We start from the raw sequence: 25,817 nt of genomic DNA on the forward strand, positions 1-25,817 counted from the left end.
CTAAAAATCTACAGAAAGTTACAGAGAACAAAATGCTTGTAAAACACTTTTCTTAAACTGAAGTGCAGAACTGCTAAATAAAATAAAAAAAATCTTACTTTCAGATTGGTGGTGAACATATTTGATCCTTTAGAAAGAATGAAATCATGTAATAATACTCTTCTTGTGTGCAGGTTGCATGCTCTTTCGCCCAGCCATTATTGTCCATTTTATTTGTTTACTTTGGCACAAACAAACAAACAAACACCACAACCAAACTGTTTTTCTCCAAAAACCCTCTCGTAAAAACTTCATTGTCTGAAAGGAAGTCTGGAATTTTTTTTGGTATTTCAGGTCAAGTATTTCTGGCAGTATGTTTGTAAACATATTTATCCTCTTTCTTTTACGTTAGTCTTCACATAACTGATTGTCTATAAAAAGGAACTAAGAATCCACTAGAGCTTATAGAAATGTCTTCAGTGATTTGTTAGTAACCTGTACGACAACTTAAGCATGTCAGCTGCTCTCACATTCATGTTCTCCATGGATGCTACGGCACAGGCAGAACAGACACTTTCTACACTAATTTGTGTGTGTATGTTTAATTAGTTGCTGTATTTACAGGTTTCCATAAACTACACCTTTCTGTTACAAGTAGCATTAGAAGCGTTGGTCTTTATCTTCTGGAGGAATGCAAAGCTTTTTCTCATTCTTCTTAAGAGATGCATTGAGTTACTATGCCAGTGGAAATAGCTGTAAACCTGAGTAAACACATCTTCAAATTTATCCATTTTCATTTGTGGGGAATAGTGTAATTCAAGTTTCTGGTCTTTTTTCCCTTGTGAAGCCCCAGCTGTGTTATTGGGATGTCTCTGTGCTCTGCACTGAGAACTGAGAAATGGCGAGTCTCTGTAGATTCTTTGCTTTTGCCACAAGGAGGCGCAAGAAGACAGTCGATATGTAATGTGTCTTACAAGAGCCCAGCTTCCCGGCACATGTAGTAAAACTGGCCTCTTTTTGCAATGAGATTACTGGGAGAATCCATCTCGACGATATGCCCTTTATCCATGACAATTACCCTGAGAAAACAAAACAAACAAAAAAATAAGGTAACGTTTAAAACATTTATGTGTAACAGGCAACCTCAATCTGAATAGGTTCCCAAACATTCTCAAAAATATATATAAAAGTGCTAAATTTATCCGTTTGTTCACGTTAGTATTAAAAAATCATGACATTACAGATAATTCAGTCATTTGTGCAACAATAATAAACACTTGGGCTATCAGATAACCGCGTTATTACTGTAACTTACATTATAATTATGTCACACAAATGAGCACGTGGTGGAAGACAAAATTTAAACATCCAAATGATGATGAAAAGGTAAATCTTTTGTTATTTATTTTTGTTATAGTGGCAGCAAACGGAAATGCAAGATTTATTGAATTTAAAAATTACTGTTTCCAAAACACGTCTTCACCACTGATCTCTATTATAAGTCATTATTGTTATTTTCAGATGATTCATTTGCACGGATTCATTGTTCACACCAAGATTTGCAATATGCGCTAGTAGCGTTAAAGGGATAGTTCACCCAAAAATGAAAATTATGTCATTAATAACTCACCCTCATGTCGTTCCAAACCAGTAAGACCTCCATTTATCTTTAGAACACTGTTTAAGATATTTTAGATTTAGTCCGAGAGCTCTCAGTCCCTCCATTGAAGCTGTGTGTACGGTCTACTGTCCATGTCCAGAAAGGTAAGAAAAACATCATCAAATTAGTCCATGTGACATCAGAGGGTAAGTTAGAATTGTTTGAAGCATCGAAAATACATTTTGGTCCAAAAATAGCAAAAACTACGACTTTATTCAGCATTGTCTTCTCTTCCGTGTCTGTTGTAAGACAGTTCAAAACAAAGCAGTTTGTGATATCCGGTTCGCGAACGAATCAGTCGATGTAACCGGATCTTTTTGAACCAGTTCACCAAATCGAACTGAATCGTTTTAAACGGTTCGCATCACCAATACGCATTAATCCACAAATGACTTAAGCTGTTAACTTATTTAATGTAGCTGACACTCCCTTTGAGTAATTCATGTACTCAAACAGTACACTGACTGAACTGCTGTGAAGAGAGAGGTGAACACCGAGCCGAGCCAGATAATGACTCGTTCACGAGTCAAGTTGCATCGGTTTTCAGTTCTTTCTGACAGTTTGATTCAATAAACCGGTTGAAGAAAATGGTTCACCGGTTCTTTTTCGCTCGACATAATGGCATCATTGGTGATGATTGCAAGCCTTCGGTTTACCTGGGCTCATAACAGCACAGAATCAGTTCAGAATCAATCACCAAAAGAATCAGTTCGGTTCAGACGCTCTGTGTGTCGGTTTGCTTCACGCTGAATCCCACATGCGCAGTATCATCAGTTCATCGGTTCTCGAATCGGACACATCTGACAGAAATGGTTCTTGACTCGTGAACGAGTCATTATCTGGCTCGGCTCAGTGTTCATCTTCAGTTCTCTTTTCACAGCAGTTCAGTCAGTGTACTGTTGGAGTAGATGAATTACTCCGGGATATTGGGTTGTTTGAACTCAGAGGAAGTGTCAGCCACATTAAAAAAGTTAACAGTTTAAGTCATTTGTGGATTAATGCGTATTGGAGACGTGAACCATTTAAAACGATTCAGTTCAATTTGGTGAACTGGTTCAAAAAGATCCGGTTACATCAAATGATTCGTTCGCGAACCGGATATCACAAACTGCTTTGTTTTGAACTGTCTTACAACAGACACGGAAGAGAAGACAATGCTGAATAAAGTCATAGTTTTTGCTATTTTTGGACCAAAATGTATTTTTGATGCTTCAAAAAATTCTAACTGACCCTCTGATGTCACATGGACTACTTTGATGTTTTTCTTACCTTTCTGGACATGGACAGTATACCGTACACACAGCTTCAATGGAGGGACTAAGAGCTCTCGGACTAAATCTAAAATATCTTAAACTGTGTTCCAAAAATAAACGGAGGTCTTATGGGTTTGGAGCAACATGAGGGTAAGTTATTAATGACATAATTTTGCAAATTGGGCAAACTAACCCTTTAATAGTCAATTTTGATTTAATGCAGAGCAAAATTTGTCAGTAGTGTAGCGATGCATGAATCACAGCTCAGCCACAAGTCACTTTCAAACCAATCTTCTGTTGGTCAGCGTGGTGAAATTGCTTGATTCCGATGCGAAATCTGCATGAGGAAATATTTAGTCCCTATGCAAAATTCCCAATCCCGTGGATTCCCATGAAATGGCTGGATTTCACACAACGGTAAATATAAATACCTCTCCAACAAGCAGATTTTTTTTTTGAGAATGCAGTAGAATAAGGTTTGGGAACTACTGTTCAGTGGCTTTGTATCATGACATACTTTGTGTAATCCATAATGGTGTTGAGGCGGTGTGCGATGGTAAGAACGGCACAATCCTCAAACTGGCTGCGGATGGTAGACTGGATCAGGGTGTCTGTCTCCAGGTCCAGTGCAGCTGTTGCCTCATCCAGCACCAAAATCTTTGTCTTTCGGAGAAGAGCTCTTGCTAGACATACCAGCTGCCTCTGACCAAGACTGCAGGAGGAAAACCATTCACTATTGTTAATCCAAAGTCTCTACTGATTATAAGGTCATGGCTGCAAATTGCAGGCCATTGGGGAACTTGAAATAAAAAGACTTTAAACCACTTTTTAGTTATTTAAAATCATGAAATAATAGCACTTTTTGATGCACATACCTGAGATTTTCTCCTCCTTCGGAGCACTCATGATTGAGTTTATCTGGAAGATCAGACACAAAGTTTTTTAGGTGAGCAAGTTCCAGGGCATTCCATACCTCCTCATCTGAATAGGCATCGAAGGGGTCAAGGTTCATACGGAGAGATCCAGAGAACAGAACTGGGTCCTGGAAGGATATTAAAATTGCAAAACAGACTGGTGAGGAGTTCATAAAAATTTGCAATGTGAAGAGGAAATTATAGAGTAATTTTGTTTCCAGGTGGAGTATCTCAGTTGCACACACTTGTGGAATTATGGTGATGCGGGATCTTAGATCATGAAGCCCGATCTCTGCAATGTTGATTCCATCGATGTAGATCTGTCCTTTTGATGCTTCCAAGATCCGGAAAATTCCAAGAGCCAAAGATGATTTTCCTGCACCAGTTCTTCCGACAATACCAATCTGAAAGAATAAGGAACCAAAGAATAAGACTGCAGGAACTTTTCAACATTGACTTCCAGACAAAGAAATTATGGAACTATTATCAGGAACATTTTGCATTACTATAATCCCACCATATGTTCGTCATGTATAATTAATGTACAGTAATTCACTTTCACCATATATCCTAGTTAAAACATTACAGTCGCTATATATATGTCTTTGTGAGTAAATTATTTCATTTTTGAGTGAGCTACTCCCTCAAGGTCTACAAGAATATAACGTTAATAATAACACAATAATATTTTAGAATAGTAAATGCTGATGTAGAATATTTCAAAGTCTTCAATTGTACCTTCTCCCGCTCTTTGATGTGAACAGAGATACCCTTCAGGGCCAACTCTAGGCCTTTACGATACTGAAGGCCATAATCTTGAAATTCAATGGTCCCTTTTTGAGGCCAAGATGGCAGTAAAGAACTTCCCTCTATGCTCCAAGCTGCCTGTAAATAATGATTTGGACATTAAAAATGCTTGCTATTACTGGCCAACAAAGAAAAAATTATTTACATCTGGAAATAAAGACTGATCAAATTAACTATTTAAAAAAAAAATTATTTATATATATATAAAACATAGATTGAATTGTAATTATGCTGTACAGCCACGCTCACCTCTTTTGGTGTGTCTGCATACTCTTTCACTCTCTCAACTGACACAATGTTGTTCTCTACATCTGTCCATGACCTTACAATCCAGCTCAGGAAACCTGTCACCTGAGAGACAGCAAACACATTTAAGCATTTAGGACTCTTTAGGGTCACCATGGATGGGATCTTAATTGTATGATCTAACAAAGACAAACTACAAATAATGGATTTTCTATGCATTTCTTTTATGCTTTATAATTTGAAAAAAAGCAAACCACAGTAGATCTTGTGAAAGAGTTAAAAGCTTTTTTGGTTTAAGTGTGAACTTTGCAAGAGATGGCCTGCCACATGAAATATCTCCGGTAGCTCTCATAATATTTGTATTAGTAATGTCGGATTCTAGAGTCAATTGAAATGATTCACACCTGAAGTGAATGAGACACGGCTAGACCGACCATCCCAGGGCTCAGGGTTCCTTTTGCCATCACAGAGAGAATAGAAGCAGCAAGGACAATTCCATTACCCAGGAACTCCAAATTCACACCCAGCCACCTGCACAAGACGACATCCCAGAACGAAGTTTATATCAATGTTAAGCAATCAATATATATGTTACAGGAGGCCCCCCGCAGTGTCACAGAAATGTCCCATAAAAGGAGGCATTGACACTGAGTGTGCAGAATTGCATCATCACTGTTTTTTAAATGGCTGTCCCATTCTATTGCACCCACCTAGATGTTTCTGAATACAAGAACGCTTCTAGTTTGTGATATTTTCCTGAATGTAGATGTTGATTGTGAAACTGAATTTTGAGGAGTGCCTCACCTTGTGGCAACAAACCGGGGAAAGTAAGCAGTTTGGTTATGATCCACCTTGTGATTGGCACCCATGATGAAGCGTGACTGCTCATTGAATGCCCGGATGACACTAGCACCCTGCACGGTCTCGTTTAAGTGTGTGTAGATGGGAGAGCGACTCACTGACTCCAACCGCCGCAGCTGGCAGGATGTGGCCACATAGAAACTCTTTAAGGTTAAAAAGAGTGAGAGAGAGATTATAGTCAAAACCTTAGCAAGTGAATGATTTTGATCATTATTGCTGAATTCAGGTATTGTTGGTTAGCATTCTTTCCTTAACCCCATAAATGCAGATTTAGGTGCACCTGTATGAAACCATAGAGGAATGCCATAGGAAGAATGATAACGGCAGCGAAAGGAGTGGCCATCAACACGATGATACAGACTTCCATGAGTTTGAAGAAGTAACCTAGCATCATTTTCAGCCCATCAGGGATCATATTGTCTATGGAATCTATCTCTTTAGCAAAACGATTGAGAAGGTTTCCACTGGGAGTGGACTCAAAGAACGACATAGGGGAGTGAAGCACGTTGTTCAGAAGGTCCAAGTGAAGATGGCGGGAGGCGATGATGCACCCTAATGAGATGGCCAATGTGGTCCCAAATATGGCAATTCCTAAAACACAAGAAATTCAAATTAGTTTAGTTTACTTGAATCATAACTTGAGCTGTTGGTGTAAAACACTACGACTCTGCTGACCTTGTGCGAAGCCGAGAGCTCCATAGACTCCCAGTTTCAAATCTGTGTTTAATTGAGTGCCGTTGATGACAGGCTGATCAGCCCACAAGCTTAACCAGTAATTATAAGACAGAGATGCTGCTTGTTGGAAGGCGTACAGGAATACAATGGAAACTATTAAAGGCAAACCAATGGTGCGGAAGTATTCAATGTACATCTCAAGTTTAACCTGTTGTGACAGAAGGAACATTTAAATCATAAGCCAAACATATATGGTTAGTAGAAAGACAATGTCATCAAGTTTTAAGATAAATGATCTTACTCTGCCTATCCGTGCTTTATCAACCGTAGTTAGTTTGCCCAGGTCTTCTGGGATGTGGTCCTCATCAGAATTTGCCAGTACCTCAACTGTAATACTGTTTGTGTCACCACTGTAAGAGATTTGAATTTGTTTTGCTTCTCATATTTAGTGAAGAACTTGTGCACAAAAATGTAATGGTTAAAAGTGGTGGTGGTTGCTTATTAGTGGCTAAATGGGACTAGTGAGTTTGTAGATGGACAACTCATTTACTCACTAGACTGCTTTTATAGCTTCATAGTTTTTATTATCATGCTCTTGCTAAATTCTAACTCAAACTTTCCAACTTGAATTTTTTAATAAACTGATTTTAAATAAAAATTGAAAGAGTTGCCGTAAGCTTAGTGGTGGTGAAGTTACAGTCATGCGACCATTACTTCTGCTGATTGTATTTAGGTTTCAGTTTCATAAATGTTTTGTTATCAAAACACATTACACTTTTGAGTTGGCTTTTAGTCACCCAGCTCTAACTGCAGTCATTCTGCACCACAGTATCAGTGTCAGTTCCTGTTTTCTGTGCCATTTAAAAACATATTCAGAAGGATTTGATAAATGTATTTAAAATCCCATACCCAATAAGCTGCTCTTGGGACAGGTCCCTGGAAAATGGCATGCATTCAGTAACACTCAATCTTACTGACAGTCTTCTTGAACCTGCAAGTGTATGGATTAAACATAAATTGATCAATAATATTCAATCCATAATAATTTTTTTCACATTAAAGCAACAATTGGATTTGACACACACCACAGTAATATTACCTCTCTGGGAGGCCTCTGAAAGGCATTCTTTCCTTTCAGAGCTTGCAAAGGTGTTGATGAAATCTGCAAAAGCACCATTCCGGCTCAGAAGTTCTTGATAGGAGCCTCGCTCACTGATCTCACCATCCACCAGAACCAGAATCAAATCCGCCTGAGGCAGGAAGCTCATTCCATGGGTCACTAAAACCCTTGTCTTAAAAAAATAATGTTGAATGTTAGATGTTGGAAGCAACAGCAAGAAAGAAAATTACCCCCAACTCTTTAGGGTAAACACTACAGTAATAGTCACCTTGTCTCTCAGTATACCCTTGGGTCCAATGACTTTGTTGAAGATGTGTTGACCAACATGTGCATCCACAGCAGATAGGGGGTCATCAAGCAGGTACACATCAGCTTTCCTGTAAACAGCACGTGCCAGACTCACCCTCTGTTTCTGTCCTCCAGACAAATTTAAACCCTGGCAAAAGACAATGCATAAACTATTTTTATCTAGCTGTATATCAAGATTTATATACAGATCTCATGGATGCCTATTAATCCTATTGAATCAATCTAAATCATGGAACTTTAGCTCATACTAGCCCAGTCCTCTACTTTGGGTAAAGTACGAGGGTCTCACCTTCTCTCCAATCTCAGTGGAATCTCCTGCAGGCAGATTGTCCAGATCTGGCAGCAGGGCACAGGCTTCCAGCACCCGCTGATACCAGCTTTCCTTTTTTTCCCGTCCAAACAGAATGTTGTCCTGCAGACTGGCATTTTGGATCCAAGCTTGCTGGGGAACGTAGGCAATTGAGCCCTATATTGACAGGAGCAAAGAAATGCTAAGAAGACTATTTTGCAGTTTGAAATTTGATTAGTGTCCTTGAAATTATTTCCAGATTTAAATTTGATTTTCATTGTGGTCTCAGACCATTGTACCTCATGTATTTTTATAATTGCAATATATGATTCTATTTTGAAAGGCAGGACTGTCATTGTGGTCACTTTTTGTATAATCATGACATGCCATTCAAAATTATATTTCATAAAGTATATACAATAAGAGTTATGGGTGATTAGTTTAAGTACCTTGACTGAGACGATCCCACTTTTTTTTTCAGTCTCTCCAAGCATGGCAGAAAGCAATGAGGATTTCCCACTGCCAACATGGCCGACAACGGCAACCAGTGATCCACAGGGAACTCTTACACTGATCCTGCTCCAAAACACATAGTAAGTGAGGGGGAATTTGTTTAAACTCGGAGACTTATTGCCTGATTGTGTATTCAGGAGCCTTGTGGAAACCTTCTGGATAATAATACCTTTTTAGACACGGGGGGCCATCCTTAGACCAGCTGAAAGTTCCATTCTCAAACACTACAGCATCCACATCTGACAAGTAAAGAGGGACAATAAAAGAGTAAAAGTAAATCATGTAATATCATGCCTTAATCACTAACCATAACATGCAATTTATAAAGGCAGACTATCTACACAAATGCAAATTGTTCTGGAGAAAAGTGCAGTTGAAATGACATAGATTCAGAAACTAGATTTCTACTACAGCTTGTGAAATTATAGACACACTTTAATTACACACTTTAATAATCTTTATCTTCACATTAACAGTTTTCACAAGCTATCCCGAACAACTTTGATGAATGCCGCCCACCCTCATCCCCCAAGCAAATGTCTTTGTATAATGACTGCTAAATGACCGCGTATGTTTGAGCATCGTTCATGGCAACATACTGGCAGTACTTTAATATCTCCTATATTTTTTTTTTATAGCAACATGTATTTTTATATATATAAATACAAAATAGATATTTTTTTTATTATATAAAAGTTATAAATAATATGTTGTCTAACAAGTCCATTATAAATAATAATATAGAGTAAATAATAATATATAATTCAGTACTGTAATATTGTAGTGGTGTTCATTTTGTCACAAGGCTAACTGTTTTTTAATGGACTTTTGTTTCTGTGCAAGTTCTATGCTGATCTACAAGTAAAAATAAAATTAATAAATACAAACATAATATACAAATAAATATATTTTATGTAGTAGGCTACACTGCATTCACATGCAGGTGATCCAGTGAGTTTTCAGAGATAATTACTTATTCCAGTGAAAGGAAATGAGACTAACTGCCATCTAACTGTGAAATTTAGAGGCTATTATCAAATTGTTTTTATTCTTGCTCTCACTCATATTTTTACTGACAGAGTGAAGTGAGGGGAAGAGGGAAAGTCGCACAGGCTACAGACAACATTCATTCAGTTTTTAGCCTTACTAAACTATTGCACAATAATGTTTTTCAACAAGTGATCTCTCACCAGAATTAAAGAATTCCCTTGTCACATTATCTGGTTTGAGTTCATCTTGACAAAGAAATTTCCCCAAACGCTTTAAAGAGACAAGAGCCTGCAACACAAGAATAATTTGTAAATTTCATTAAAAGATCAATAAGAAATAAGTTACTGCTGCTTGAGTGGTCTGGACGTGATTCATCTGGGATTTTGCCATCATCTTCCTACGTTCTCATTGCTGGCTATCTGAGTTACAAATAAACCATTTTTGCCGTGCACTTGGATCTCGTGACTCGATCACTGTGACAGAACGAACCAACCAGAATGGATCCAGCGAGCTCGGCAGAATTACGAGAATTTTTAACCAGTAGTAACTCTCGCATGGAACGGCAAAAGGACCAGATGATGGCTACGGGTCGTGCTGTCCAAGCCCTGGTCGCTCAGGTTTCGGAACTTACCACTCAGTTTCAGCACTTCAAGTTAGAGATTGTTTCTTCTCAGCAACCACCTGCGTCCAATCCACCAGCTGCCGTGGATCAAAGCACACGTTCTCCTGAGCCTCGTCTACCACCACCAGCCTTTTATTCCGGGGAGCCCCAGTTGTGTCGCTCATTTTTGGCTAAATGCTTTCTCTATATTTCTCTTCAACCGTCATCGTTTCCCACCGAGGAATCTAAGATAGCGTTCATTATAACTCTGCTCACAGGATGAGCGGCAAGCGGGGGAACTACCGTGTGGGAACAGAGACTTACGTGCTGCGCCTCCTTCCAAGCGTTTTCGCAGGAGCTGAAGAATGTATTTGATCGCGCTGCTTATGGCAGACTTCTCACGGAGCTGCGACAAGGGGATTGCACCGTAGCCGATTATTCTATCGAATTTCGCACTTTAGCTGCAGAGTGTGGCTGGAATTCTGAGGCACAGTTGGACCTGTTGGACACCATCAAGGACGAGATTTATTCCTTGGATTTACCTGCGGGGGTGGATAAACTCATTGAGCTGGCTATTCGTGTCAGGTTACTGACAGGTGGAGTAACTCTTGATAAATCCTCTCTTTCTGTCACGTCGTTACCGGTAAGGCTGACACTCCATTCTCTAACTTTTCACAGTGAGGCTTTGGTGGATTCGGGGGCGGAGGGTAATCTTCTAGACATTAATGTAGCGAAAAGACTTAAGATACCTATGGTGGAACTCTCTCAGCCCATCTCTGCGGTGGCACTAAAAGGTCAGCCGTGTTACCCTCTGTCACACATTCCACAGTCTCAGTTAAACTCATCATCTCTGGACAACACACTGAGAACATTGACTTTCTCTTAACTGACATTTCTGCTGCTCCTGTGGTTTTGGGGCATCCCTGGCTGGTGCTCCATAATCCCCACATAAACTGGGGAAAAAATTAAGTTTTGTCCTGGAGTGAATATTGTCATGCGTCATGTCTGTTGTCTGCATGTTCTCCTGTGTCTTGTTCTGTGTTTCAGGATGATCACACTGACCTGTCTAACGTGCCACGTGAGTACCTCGACCTGAAGAGAGTGTTCAGTAAGTCTCGGGCTGCTTCTCTTCCTCTGCATCATCCCTATGACTGTGCTATAGAGTTATTGTCAGGTACGTCTCTGCCTAAAGGCAAATTATATTCGCTTTCCAATCCAGAGAGGGAGGTCATGGAGAAATATATTTCTGATTCTCTTGCACCCAAGATCATCTGCCCCTCTTCCTCTCCAGCAGGTGCGGGAAAAGAAAGAGGGCTCTCTTCGTCCATGTATTGATTATTGAGGGTTGAATGACATCACGGTGAAGAATACTTATCCTTTGCCGTTGATGTCGTTGGCTTTCGAGCATCTGCAGGGGGCATCATTTTTCACGAAATTGGATCTCCGTAACGCTTAATATTTGGTTCGCATAGGGGAGGGAGATGAATGGAAGACCGCTTTTAATATCCCCAGGGGGCACTTTGAATATCTTGTTCTTCCTCTTGGCCTTTGTAACGCCCCCGCGGTATTCCAAGCACTCGTCAATGATGTGTTGAGAGATATGGTAGATCAGTTAATTTATGTCTACCTGGATGACATACTGATATTTTCTCATTCTCTCCAGGAACATGTTCAACACGACAGGCGAGTGCTTCAGAGGCTGTTAGAGAATGGGCTTTTTGTCAAGGCAGAAAAATACGTTTTCCATGCACAGTCTGTTCCTTTTTTGGGATACATTGTCTCGGCCGAGGGGGTGCGCATGGATACCGACAAGATTCAGGCTGTGGTAAATTGGCCAACCCCAGTCTCGTAAGGCCCTGCAGAGGTTTCTGGGCTTTGCCAATTTCTACCGGTGGTTTATTCGCAATTTCAGCCAGCTAGCCGCCCCTTTGACTTAACCTCCATCAAGACTGCCTTCAGGTGGTCTAGTGCAGCAGAAGCTGCATTTTCCAAACTGAAAAGCTGCTTCGTTTCAGCTTCCATCCTTATTGCCCCTGATCCTTCCCGGCAGTTCGTGGTGGAGGTTGACGCATCAGAGGTGGGGGTTGGCGCGGTTCTATCCCAGCATTCCCTCACAGACGGTAAGGTGCATCCTTGCGCGTATCTTTCTCACTGTTTGTCCCCCGCCGAGAGTATTTAGCCTTTCGCCGGCCCCTCCCCCAAAACGGCCATTGTCCAATCACACATCATAGCAACCGTTACTATGTGAGGCAGTTCCGACAAACTTTAACTCCAAGCAAGATGGTGAAGCGGTGGGCCCACGGCGTTTGTAATCCGGACACTAGATTATAGAGCTGTAATCGGGCCTTAAAAGTTAGGCCCGACAGGACCCGAGACCGACAGATTTCGGCCTGAGCCCGACAAGTACATTTTGATTGACAGCTTTTTTAAAGCCCGAACCCGTTTACAGCCTGACATTATTCAAATGTGCGCACGCATGCAGCTCTTTTGCCTTTTGTCAAGAATGAGTCATTTATACATGTTTTAACATAATTTATACATGACTAACGTAATAGACCACTTGGAAGTTTGAACAAAGAAATAAAATAAGTCCTCTGTAACATCGTAACATCTCAGCACTCTAAATAGCCCTAGGTATAGGTTCATTTAGCATCTAAATATGCCAACACACCAATAAAAACGAGTCTTTCTTAAAAAATATTATTAAGATACATTTTAAATTAAGATGGGTATTTGGCAATAACGAAATTAAGATAAAGGCTCTGCCGGATTTGCTTCGCCAGCAGCTGAAATTTAATAAAAGAATAATGCCAACATTAGCCTATATAGCCTACTCTGTCTACATTATGCATTTAAGACTCAATTAATATTTAGTTATCATTTGAAAAACCATTACTCACAGAGATTAGGCTAAGCCTACATGTTTTTGTGGAGGAAAATGATTGAATCCACTGTAGATGTCTTCAGCGCGTTCCTGCGCTCACTGATGGTGCGTCCAGCATTATAACACACTGGCTCATTATTCTCATTATAAACATGGTCAAGACTTTTCCACACCTCTGACTTGGCTTTAGTTGCTGGAGGCAAGCCTCCGTTTCAACTCCTCAGCATCTATTTTCGCATCTTTCTCGCGCTGATCGAAACACATCCCATGACTGCGCATTTACACTGCATACTGTAACCCCTATTGCCTCTATCTGGAGGATTTCTCGGAGGTATTGCTCCAAAAAAAGGTCACTGACACACACGGGTATACCTCTTCCCGTCATGGCAATCTGTCGCTCTGGTCATGTTTGACCGTTTGTTTGTCGGAAGTAGCAACAGTAACTAAGGGGGGCGGGGCTCAGCGAAAGGCTAATTATGACATTGGTAACAGAGAGCTCTTGGCAGTCAAGCTCGCTTTGGAAGAGTGGCGTCATTGGTTGGAAGGTTCAGGGGTTCCTTTTATTGTTTGGACCAATCACAAAAATCTTGAAAACATCAAGTCCGCTAAAAGATTAAACTCTAGGCAGGCTCGGTGGGCTCTTTTTTCGGTCGTTTTGATTTTTCTATTTCTTATCGTCCAGGTTCTAAGAACATCAAACTGGACTCGTTATCCCGTATTTTTGATGTTTCAGATCGCCCATCTTTTTCCGAACCCATTGTACCGCAGAAAGTCTTTATTTCTGCAGTCACGTGGGACTTCGAGTCGAAGGTTCACACAGTCTCACAAGGGGTAACACCCCCGCCTGGATGCCCAACCGGTCAGTTGTTTGTGCCAGAGGCTTTAAGGTTTGAAGTTATCCGATGGGGTCATTATTCCAAGGTAACTTGCCATCCTGGGGTTAATCATACCATGTTTCTCTGCAAATGTCTTCACGGCTAAAACATCCTACTACCACAACAAAATTAACAGCTGTTGTGACGCTCGGACACTCTTCAAGACTTTCTCTTCTCTTCTTAATCCACCGCCACCACCTCCTCCATCAACTCTTACAGCGGACGACTTTGCAGTTTTCTTCACAAATAAGACAAGAACCATCAGTGACCAATTCTCCCCACCGCAGACTGAGGACAACTTCACAATGACCGACGCACACTCTTTCTCCTCCTTCTTCCCACTCTCAGAGATGGACGTCTCCAAACTTCTCCTGTCCAATCATCCTACTACCTATCCACTTGATCCGATCCCCACTCACCTCCTTAAAGCGATCTCTTCTTCAGTCATACCTTCGCTTACTCACATTATCAACTCCTCTCTTCACTCTGGAACATTTCCCTTAGCATTTAAGCAGGCTCGGGTAAGCCCACTGCTCAAGAAACCATTTCTAAATCCAGCGCTTCTTGAAAACTACAGACCGGTATCCCTTCTTCCATTCATTGCAAAGACACTTGAGCGAGCTGTGTTCAACCAGCTTTCTATGTTCCTTGTACAGAACAACCTCCTGGACAGCAACCAATCTGGCTTCAAAAGTGGCCACTCAACTGAGACTGCTCTGCTCTCGGTTACCGAAGCCCTGCGACTAGCAAGAGCAGCTTCAAAATCCTCAGTACTCATCTTACTGGACCTGTCTGCTGCTTTTGACACTGTTAATCACAAGATTCTCCTGTCCACCCTCAGAAAGATGGGCATCTCTGGAACTGCACTCCTGTGGGTTAAGTCCTACCTCTCTGACAGATCCTTCAGTGTGTCTTGGAGGGGTGATGTTTCTAAGTCACGACACCTTGCTACTGGGGTTCCTCAAGGCTCAGTACTTGGACCACTTCTCTACTCCATATACATGACGTCATTAGGATCTGTCATTCAGAAGCATGGCTTTTCTTATCACTGCTACGCTGATGACACCCAACTCTACTTCTCATTCCAGATGACCCGACGGTAGCTGCTCGCATTTCAGCCTGTCTGAGTGACATTTCTAGCTGGATGAATGACCATCACCTTCAGCTTAACCTTACGAAGACAGAACTCCTGGTGATTCCAGCTAACCCATTGCTTCATCACAACTTCTCTATACAGCTGCGTTCATCAACCATTACTCCTTCGAGGACAGCCAGAAACCTAGGAGTTGTGATGGATCATCAGTTAAGCTTCACAGACCACATTGCTACAACGACTCGCTCCTGCAGGTTTGCCTTATACAACATTAGGAAGATTAGACCCTTCCTGTCAGAGCAAGCCACCCAACTTCTTGTCCAAGCTCTTGTTCTCTCCAGACTGGACTGTTGTAATGCTCTCCTGGCGGGCCTTCCTGCATGTACTGTCAAGCCTCTACAATTGATCCAGAATGCAGCAGCGAGGGTTGTCTTCCATGAGCTAAAAAAAGCTCATGTCACTCCTCTCCTCATCAGGTTACACTGGCTACCAGTAGCCGCTCGCATCAAATTCAGGGTACTGATGCTTGCCTACAAGACGACCACTGGCACGGCACCAAGATACCTAAACCCACTGGTTAAATCTTATGTGCCCTCCAGAAGATTGCGCTCTACAAGTGAACAACGCCTTGTGGTACCATCCCAAAGAAGTTCAAAATCACTCTCACGGACCTTTTCCTGGACTGTGGCCAGCTGGTGGAATGACCTACCAATCTCAATTTGTCTTTACTCATTTTCAAGAAACATCTAAAGACTCATCTTTTTCGCATGCACTTAACCAACTAATACTAGCACTTTTTCTTTTTCTTGTCTTTTCATTTATAAAAAAAAATAATAAAAGCAGCTATGCGTTCTATACTAGACTAACTGAGACTTGTCATGGCACTTGTATACTGTTGTTGTTCTCTTGTTGATCTGACTGCTTCTATTGTTCTCATTTGTAAGTCACTTTGAATAAAACGTCTGCTAAATGATTAAATGTAAATGTAAATGTTTCTCGTTAAACAGTGGTTTTGGTGGCCAGTCATGGCTCGTGACATTCGTCTTTTTGTTTTGACTTGCTCTGGCTGTGCTGTTTCGAAGTCTTCCAATTGACCCCCTGCTGGACTCCTTCAGGCGTTGTTAGTTTCTTCGAGACCCTGGTCCCACATTTCGCTAGATTTCATTTCGGGTCTCCCTCCCTCACAGGGAAACATGGTGGTTTTGACCATGGTGGACCGGTTCTCAAAGGCAACTCATTTCATTCCTCTGCCTAAATTACCTTCTGCCAGAGAAACAGCGGTTGCTGTCATAGATCATGTTTATTGCTTACATGGCCTCCCAATGGACGTGGTCTCTGATAGGGGGCCTCAGTTTGTTTCCAAATTTTGGAGAGAATTTAGTAAATTACTGGGGGCGACTGTTAGTCTTTCTTCTGGATTTCATCCTCAGAGTAATGGTCAGACAGAGAGGGCCAACCAAGATCTAGAACGAATGTTACAATGTTTGGTTTCTAAGAACTAGGGGTGCTCCGATCACATCTTGTCAGTAAAGCCAGTTCTCTAATCAACGGTAAATTCCATCAGGTGTGTGATTTCACATAGAGCAGCTTTTACTACACAGAGCTGTTGTTAACTGAGAAGATGCACAAATAAACACTGAAAATGAACGTGGATTTGTGCCCAAATTTATTGGCCCATTTACTGTCACCAAAATTATTAGTCTGGTGGCAGTCCGCCTCAAACTTCCTCCTGCGTACAGGAGAATTAATCCGGTGTTTCATGTATCTAAATTAAAGCCCGTTTTTCATTCACCCATTACCCCCAACCTCGGTTGAACGTATTCTGGAATCGAGGTGGAGGGGACTTCAATACTTGGTGGACTGGGAAGGTTATGGTCCGGAGGAGAGGAGTTGGGTTCCTGCTAGAGACATATTGGACCACTCCCTTATCGATGATTTCAATCGGCGGGTAGGTTCTCCTGAGAACGCCAGGAGACGTTCCTAGGGGAGGGGGTACTGTCACGGTTCATGGGTCAGTACGTTCATCATGCGTCTCTGTCTGATTGTGTGCGTCTGTTAACCAGCAGCAGCTGTGGTCTATGAGCGCCAGCGGCACCTCATTTGCGCTGCCTTTGTTTGGCTGGCATCCTGTTTGTTTTGTTGGTTCGTTGATTTCTCGTCTGTCTCTTTTGTCTAGTAATGCCCTGTCCCTCCAGTTGGGATTCTCTGGACCTTATTCCTCGCCCGCCTGGGATTCCTGAGCTGGGTTTGAGTTACTGCTGCTTGAGTGGTCTGGACGTGATTCATCTGGTGTTTTGCCATCGTCTTCCTACGTTCTCATTGCTGGCTATCTGAGTTACAAATAAACCATTTTTACCTCACACTTGGATCTCGTGACTCAATCACTGTGACAGGTTCTTCACATCATCATCTCTCAGCAGTGAAAACAAAACTAACCTGATTTCACAGTGCACAACACACCAACTTCTGAACATGATGTGAACACACTTAATGTGTTATCTTGTGATGTATATAGGTAACAGGCAGAAGATTTTGAAAATATGAATACTCATTAAAGCGGTTCAGAGTCGACTCTTTCTTTTGAGAGAAATTATTTTTATTTATAATGCACATTTTTGATTAACAACTATGCAGACTCTTTACATTGAAGGATAGCTACGTTACAAACTGCAAAAAATCTTTTTTCGAAAACCCATATGAACTGCTCTTTAAATAATCAGGGCAGAATGTAATGTTAGCGTTGATGCATTCTCACCTGCATGGTTGTGCTCATGGCAAAAGGAAGTTGGCTTAGGGGAGTTTTCAGTATGTTGATGAGAGCCATCGATACAAAGATTTTCTGAGCATCCAGAACATTCTTATCATCAATGAGCACATAGACACCAAACATGGCAAAAGCAATCTGGCAAAGAATGGAAATTGCAGTTGAAAAAAACCCTGCAATGACTTTTTTACAATCATTACTTATGTATTATGTAAACTTAGTTTTAGTTCTTTCCCCAAAGTGTGGCCTAAAGCATTACTCAATAATCATGTTTTTATCTCACCAGGAAGGATGAGGAGTTAAAAGAGGCAAGAGACACAGAGTATAAGATCTGTGATTTCTTCAGGGTTTTTAGCTCCTTCTCTCTGTATCCCAGGACCTGCTCCAGAAAAGCTTTTTCCCAAGCGTAGAACTTCAAGATTTTGATTCCATTCAGAATCTCATTCATTAACTTGACCCGTCCATCCATGTACTTCATTTGTACCTCCTGTGGAATGACCAGAAAACAGGATACTGTCATTAAACATCACAAGTTTTGTCATAAAACCACTAAATAAATATTTGAAGTCTGGCTACCCAGCTAACAAAAACCTGCATAGCTGGTTTCCAGCATATGTTTTGTTTTGAATACTGGTCTTCTGATGTTCATACAAAGTCTTTTTCACTAACTGAACCAGAATGGACAACCACCATTACCATTAACCATCTTAACCAGCTATGATTTGCTGATGAACAGGATGGTTATACTGGTCCACTAATTAGACCGGTATCACATCAATTTGGGCTGGTCTTTTCAGCAGGATGATCTCACACCAGGATGACTGATACTTAAAGACAGTAAATTCCTAACTGACCTGAGAGACTGACTCAATTAGTGGCATGCCAAATGTCGGTTGATGTCTGAAAATAAAATTTAAGCTTTATTGCCGTTTGAAAGCATTGTGGTTACTTTGCTCCAAAGGAAGCATGGGGAACTTCAAAGGAGGAAGAAAAGCTTGAATCCAGCCCGCGCACCCACGCTCTAAACCAGCTGTGGACCCTTCACACTGACTCTCTTTAGCACTCATTCATAGCTCTCCTCTATGGTCTCATGTCTCAGAAATAATTTTAGTGGGTAAGATAAACAAGGAACACATTTTCATCTCCTTTAATGAGAATCTCATTCAGATATAATTCAGATGTCATATATAAATCTACTTGCCTCCAAGAACTAAAATACTGTACATGGGACTGCCATCACTTCCAGTGCAACATATTTAGAAAACATTTTTGAGGTATATGAAACTTGCAAAATGTTTTATTGTAGAGTAACCTCTTATATATCTGTTTATACATGTATCAAGGACATTTAGATTTTCCATTTCATGACCCCTCTAAGGAGTCCAGGCTTCAAAGAGCAGTTAAGTGACAACACATGGTCCTGAGTTACAACATTAAAGTACCTGGAGTTTGCTTCTCTGCCTTGCAATAAATCCATTCAGAGGGAAAATGAAGATCACAGTGGCAATGCCTGCTAGAGCAGATGGTCCTAAATGCTGAAATAAGTCAAATAAGACATGTCTCATTTATTTTTCTTGGAAAGATAAAACAGCTATTCAACCAATATCCCTAAATGCTTAGAAAATAAATTCAGATTTTACTTGTATTCCTAGAATACAGACAGTTTACTGGAGTAGAATGAAAATAATCAAACATATGCACCCTCACCTGCCAAAGAAAGAAGAGACAGAGCGTTATCTCAATGGGTGCTAACCACACCGCATTGAAATACACCACAAAGTCCATCAGCTTCTGGGTATCAGCAGAGACCAGATTGACGATCTCCCCCACTGTGCATGTTCTACGTGCTGCGCTGTTAACAACAAGAGACTGAGGAAAACAAGATGCAAACACAAGAGAAAAGGAGTGATTAAAATAAATTGGACTGACTCATTTTCATAAGTACAGTTGAATTGACTTTAATTGGTCATGCCCTACGGGAAGCAGAATTGTAATGACAGGAATTTCGCTGAGCTTACAAATTCAACCCAACACTGCATTATCATGACTTTAAGTAGTTCAACCACAAGATGAGTCTACGAAATTACATGGCATGGTCCATAACATTTGGTAGATTAATCTTAAAATATATATATTTCTGCACTTGCTCCCTTTACTTAAAAATCAAGAACCAATCACAAAATCATATGTTTTAACAAGGCCTTTGTGCTGGTTAGATTGCCCACCTTTCTGTAGACCAGACCCATGACAGCTGTTTTAACCCTCATGCCGACAGTAAAGCAGGTGTATGTGTACTGGTGGTTGAAGACAGACTGAAGGCAGGACAGGAGGAACATAAGAGAGGCGTAGAAAAAGCCCTTCCACATCGGAGCCTCCTCGTCCTTCATAAAGCCTAACAACAGACTTAAAGAAAAAGAGAAAGAAATGGGTTTGAATGAATGCACTATAAATTACAAAGAAATTTGCTGATTTCTGATATAGCTAAGCATTTGGCTAGATTCCTCTGCAGCAGACCACATCCACACATTATGGTTAGGCTCAAGGTTTACAGTAGCGCTTAAACCCACAGCTTTCTTTGAAAATGTTTTGAAAATGAAGAATGGTAGATTTGTTGAACCTAACAAGAGGTAGCATGTTCAACTGGAAAAATGTTTTACTGAATGCTAACCAAATGCTACAAAATCCACGTTGGTTACCTTGAATGTTTCCACAGTTCCCATCAAAGTCCCCTTTTTTTTACAATAAATGTACTTGCTACAGTTTGGATCTTCCAGATACAGCTTGCAGGGAGCTGACTGAACCTAACTGAACCCTTAGCTGGCTGCTTGCCTATAAGTAACCACAACGCCGACAGTGTTCCTCTACCCTCCTTGAAGCTAACACGTCTACGTGGACAGAATGCTGTGGTCATCTCTCACTCTCTCAAGCTTTCAGACTTGAAGCCATAATTGCTTCTCTGTGGGCATAAAAAGCATGATCTCTGTCTGGATGGCATGGCATGGCGTTTCTGACTCAAGCACCTGCCGCACACCACCAATTTTCATCCCAAAATATTGTGAACCGTAAGATGTCTCTTCTAAAAATATTTTGATAACCTAGCAAGTTGTCTATAAAAGCACAGTGGGGCCATCTGTGTTTATCTGAAGGCAGAATTTCTCATAAACACAGCCCAAATCCTAACTTATCCTAGATATACCAAAAGCCCAAAGTTTATTAACTTAAAACTAAGGACTGGGCCAAGATGACTCATTAAATCTGCTTTGACTTTCTCACCTTAGAACCTGTGGAACTGAAAACATGAAGGCATCGTGGACCATGAGGCACAGCGTCCCGTTTAGGAAGTAGGGTCCAAAGCTACGCGCAAGTGTCCGTAAGAGACATAATCCCGAACTCTGCTCTTTCTGAATCTTCCTGAGAAATTGGGCCTGCTCTGGTAGTCGAGATTCCAAGGCAATACTGGTGCTAAGGTGGTTCTCCTGCCTGTAGATGGAGAAAGTGCAAATGGACATGTGCATAAGAAATTGGTGCTAAAGCCTAAATGCATTTGTTAAGCATTTGAATCCCTCTTTGTAAGTTGTAATTGAAAACAGAATGACATTAAAACATCCTTTGCCACAGCGCAAGTTTCCACAAATTGTAAAATGCATGGGACCTCTGACATGTGAGGCCTTAAAAGAGGATTTCAGATGACTTGAAAACACTGTATGTTCAAAACAGAGAAGTGTTAACAAGCCAACCAACTGACACAATCCTGCTGTCTCGGCCATGTACGCAGTAGTGCTCCTTTTGACTTATTTTAGGTCTGTCTCTTTTATGGGCATCTTTCAGATGGAAATGTGATTGCACTGATTTAAGCAACATGAGGATCCACAGTAACATCAAGAAACAATATAAATGTACATGTGCTTCAGAATGTCACGTGTGGGAAAACCTTGTCTGTTATTTTGATAGAACTTACTGCTGTAACTTGGTGCGCTCTGCTGTCCATTCTTCTTCCAGGTCTGATATTATATTCTCAGAAGTATCCTCTTCCCTCAGACTCCATAGATCTTCTGCTTGCAGAGGAGAACGGTATCCCTTAAAAACTAACCTGGAAGCACACACAACACAAACTAAATGCATTACATTTACTGTATCAACAAGTATTTAAAAGAGTTAGAAATTAGCAATGCTATTCAATATCATTTAATTCCCTACCCGCTGAACCACCAGAAGAGGATCTTGGACAGGAATGATGCATCTTGAACAGGACATGCATTCTGAGAAAAGAAGAACAAGTTGGTTACAAATATACAAAATGTCCAAAAAGTACACAATGTGAATATCTGTTTAAAAACATATGAAATACCAATGGGTCTCTTTGGGCTATAATTCGCTGACTTAAATATATTTGCCTACTTTATTGCCCTGGTAGCATTAACATTAAATATATTGTCCAATACTGATGCCTAGCAGTGTCTTCAATGGAATAACCAAATCAAACTTGTTAATTAAAATATGATAAAGGTACAATTATTTCATTCACTATAACAAGGATTGTTGGAAACAGTTGTAATATTATACACAATAATAACGGTCAAATTTTCAACATTCAGTTTTAGAAATAAGATTTTCACTGTTTTGCTTTCTTGGATGGAGAAAGCAGTGGTTAGAAATCATATTTGGCAACAGTGAACTCAGAGTAAACAGAGAAACTGTGTGAAAGTGACTGTGAGTAAGAGTGGGAGAATTCTATCTCTGTGTGTGTGTGTGTGGATGTGGCACAGTAACACACTTCCACCCACTGCTGACCTCAGTGCTGCCCCCTTGCCTGTACAGCCATCCACCCAAACACTCACACTCACCGGAGGTCTCACTTTTCAGGATGCTGTGAATAACCCTACACAGGAAGTGACTGGGCCAGGAGGGGATCAAGGGGTGTGGCACCGACATCAAAACACACTAATTCCTCTCTGAGCTTGTTTCCTTATTTTTCTCTGGAGGAGAACAGTCAGATGGACCACTTTCTCACAAGATGTCTGGAGATTACTTTCTGTGCTGCCCTGCTCTGTGTGTAACTTGCATACATAATAACCAAACAGTGGGCAGAATGAGTCAAGAATTTAATAAAAAAAAAAAAAAGGATATATCATTATCTGCGATGGAGGAACCACAGAGTGTCCATGTAGATTAGTCAAACTGACTGCTGAAAAACATCTTTTTTATCCAATATCTAATATCTAAGTGCTACATACTTGCGGGAGACAAAAGTTGCTACCACCATTACCATAATTCACTTCAAAATGGAGGGGTTGTGTTTATATTACATAAGAACAATAGTAAACAACAGCAATTCACCACAGAATTGTTTGTGATGGATTATTTTAGCGAATGAAGAGTTTGCTCCGTTCGTACCTTGAGGGCGGCTTTGCCTGAGGGAGCCCGGTCTGCAAAACAGCTGAGGAAGAGTTGCGCCAATTGCAGGGCAAAATACGAGAAAAAGGCCAAATACCGCACAATATCTGGAGAAAGACCCTGAAAAGAAGAGACATACGAATCAACAATCACATACAGATGACAGAAAAAGAGAGCGCAGGCAGACTTTCAATTGTAAACGGGTACCACAACCAGGCATTTCTCATAATGCTACTGTGATGTTATTCCAGTCCTGATCCGCAGACTTTCCAACACGCTGTTTACATGCTGAACATTCTGTTCTTATGGAACTCTCTGGAACACACCTTGTTGGTGATTATCCATCCCAAGACTACATCTCCTATTGAACTTTGAAGGGCTTGTTTACTGAGGACAATTCAAAGTGTCGCTCAAAGTGTCATGCAAGAACTCTCAGACTTCACAGAAGAGCTAATTGGTGGAGAAAGCAGGAGCATGTTGTTTACATGTCATTGACGTCATTTCCCAAACTAAGGATTAATGTAAAAAAAATATGATCTGTTGTTTATTCTGTAAGAAATCATGCAGTACTACAGTGCAGATTTCCTTCTTACTTCGCCTAATGTCAGAAGACAAGGGTGTGCACGAGCATTAACAACACAGTAAAGCTTATTTTGAACAGTTAAGGCAAATCATGGTGAAAACCAAACTCTTTAATGGCCTGCTTTATATAAATGAATTACGTATGAAAAGAGCCATAAAAGGCCTCAAGTCACGCTACAATCTGGAAACTCATAGATTGCTGCTGTTCAAACCTCCGGGCTCCAGCCATTATTTGCTGGTTATGAGCCAAAAGTAGCTATATTTACAAACGCTTCACATGTGCTGTTCATATGCTGCTCATGCATTTCTATACATTTAGTAGATTCTACGTTTTCTTTCTGGTGTCCTGGGTATAGCATCCTGGCTTCACAATTGGAGCGCAAGCCATGTTGAGACAAATCTGTAGTAAACATCCGTTTGGCCGTGGAGACCCTTGCTAAGATAGAGGCTTTATTCTTAACCACACCACAAAATAAAAAACAAGGCCAGAGTGGTTTCAGTGGTCACAATGGTCAGCCAAAATGCCTTCCCACTCTTATTCAAGCATGCCAGAGAAATATGCCTATCTGTCTTTATTTTTGACCCATTTTTGCATGACATAGGTCAGAACTGCCTAGTCTCATTTCTTAAACTGGTAAACCTGTTTTCTTGTTAGCGGTGTTTTTTTCCTTGAACTGAAAAGGACTGTGTGGAATATAAAATTGCTTAGAAACATGTACCGTGGACTGGTTATTGACATGGCACTGTGAAAATGATTACAAGTATGAAATATTTAAAGCATTAGATTTTAATTATTTGTTTAAATCAAATAATTAGCTTAAACCAAGCGAGTTGTTCACCTAATTTCAAGTGAAGGTGATAAAAAAATTAGAATTTTGTCTTAAAGAAAAACACTTCCACATACTGTAAAGTCCAGTAGGGGCAAAAGTCAGATTTAAACACTTTCTGACTTATGTTTCATACTAACACCTACTTGGACTTCACCTGAACTTATGATATGAATGTGACAAACCAAATCCAAACCTGGAAAAAAAACAACGGTGCTAAAAGTAGAAACTGCTGGAATGCTGAGCTGCTGTGAGTTTGCGAGAGTGTGCTGCGATGTATTTGCTTGTGCATGTGTGGATATGTATCTACTATATGACCATGTATGCATCCGTGTTTGTCTGTATGTTTTGAGCATGAGGATGTTTTCATGTGTGCACCTGTTTTTTGTTATATACATCCAAATGTGGAGAAGGGTTAGTCCAGGGTTTTGTGAATGTACCATGAAACTGATATTTCCCAGCTTTGGGGTCTGTGTCAATTGTCATTTCTCTCACCTGATCCACAGCCAACTGGACCTTTGCATGAAGTGGAATGAGGGAACAAACCACGGCCAACAGCCAGAAGAAGAACAGGAAAACAGAGGAACGGCATCCCCGCACTCTCTCCCAATAAATCATGCACACGGCTAACACCTGTCAAACACACAGTTGTAAATAACATTGTTCTGCTATCTGCTAATATTACAGTATGTACAAAAAAAGGGATAACTTTAAAAAGAAGCTTAAATACAGAATGCCCTCTTCCTGGTGAATATCTACTGAATGATGCTGAAAGTTTACTTTAAAAGTGAAGCGTGTCTTTTTTTTTTTTTCAATGCTAAAATACGTTCTCCTACCCCGGCTTAATTCATTTGTAGACTCCGCCCCCAGAAAGTGTAAACACTGTGGTTCTGTTTGAGTGGTCAGTGGTGTGAGTTTGAGTTTGGGGTGGGACTGTCTGTTTGGTCGACCAATGGGAAACTGGGAAACTTTATTACGTCATACTTTTTGTATTGAAATGACACATTTCACCTTTACTCTAACTCACTGTGAAAGACTTGAATAGATTTAATCACACTAAGGGTGCTTTCACACTTGGTTCACTTGCCTGGTCCGAACCCGAGTTTGGTTGCTCCCCCCTCCCCCTGCCCCCGCTGGACTGTGTTCATATTATAATATTTGAGTCCGAACCGCGGTTCGCT

General features: G+C 40.8%; 1 protein-coding gene across 2 annotated transcripts; it reads right to left on the minus strand.

Moving 5' to 3' along the window:
* Positions 1-25,285, minus strand: LOC132152076 (multidrug resistance-associated protein 1-like). Of its 2 annotated transcripts, XM_059560752.1 has the most exons (28): positions 25,132-25,285; positions 23,228-23,347; positions 22,031-22,092; positions 21,792-21,923; positions 21,107-21,313; positions 20,059-20,236; positions 19,541-19,702; positions 19,276-19,368; positions 18,117-18,320; positions 17,825-17,971; positions 9,817-9,904; positions 8,796-8,865; positions 8,563-8,689; positions 8,114-8,290; positions 7,784-7,951; positions 7,495-7,687; positions 7,305-7,386; positions 6,697-6,805; positions 6,396-6,603; positions 6,001-6,311; positions 5,664-5,863; positions 5,264-5,390; positions 4,863-4,964; positions 4,545-4,691; positions 4,052-4,210; positions 3,768-3,934; positions 3,410-3,604; positions 1-1,058 (listed from the first exon to the last, which is right to left on the minus strand). In XM_059560752.1, the coding sequence occupies exons 1-28, from the start codon at positions 25,252-25,254 to the stop codon at positions 950-952; spliced, it is 4,167 nt and encodes a 1,388-aa protein (XP_059416735.1). In that variant the 5' UTR covers positions 25,255-25,285; the 3' UTR covers positions 1-949. The 2 variants fall into 2 exon arrangements, with proteins under 2 accessions (XP_059416735.1, XP_059416736.1); XM_059560753.1 differs by lacking the exon at positions 1-1,058 and having other exon boundaries at positions 3,327-3,604.
* Between the last annotated feature and the right edge of the window lie 532 nt (positions 25,286-25,817).

The sequence above is a fragment of the Carassius carassius genome, chromosome 10 (genome assembly GCF_963082965.1).
Source record: "Carassius carassius chromosome 10, fCarCar2.1, whole genome shotgun sequence".
Classification (NCBI taxonomy): Eukaryota; Metazoa; Chordata; class Actinopteri; order Cypriniformes; family Cyprinidae; genus Carassius; species Carassius carassius.

Excerpts from the sequence above, each read along its gene's own strand:
- LOC132152076 (XM_059560752.1), bottom strand. The coding sequence starts at position 25,254 with ATGATTTATTGGGAGAGAGTGCGGGGATGCCGTTCCTCTGTTTTCCTG. Across the intron at positions 7,387-7,494 it reads TTCAGAGGCCTCCCAGAGAG|GTTCAAGAAGACTGTCAGTA; the intron begins GTAATATTACTG and ends ATACACTTGCAG. Across the intron at positions 4,211-4,544 it reads ACATCAAAGAGCGGGAGAAG|ATTGGTATTGTCGGAAGAAC; the intron begins GTACAATTGAAG and ends TTATTCTTTCAG.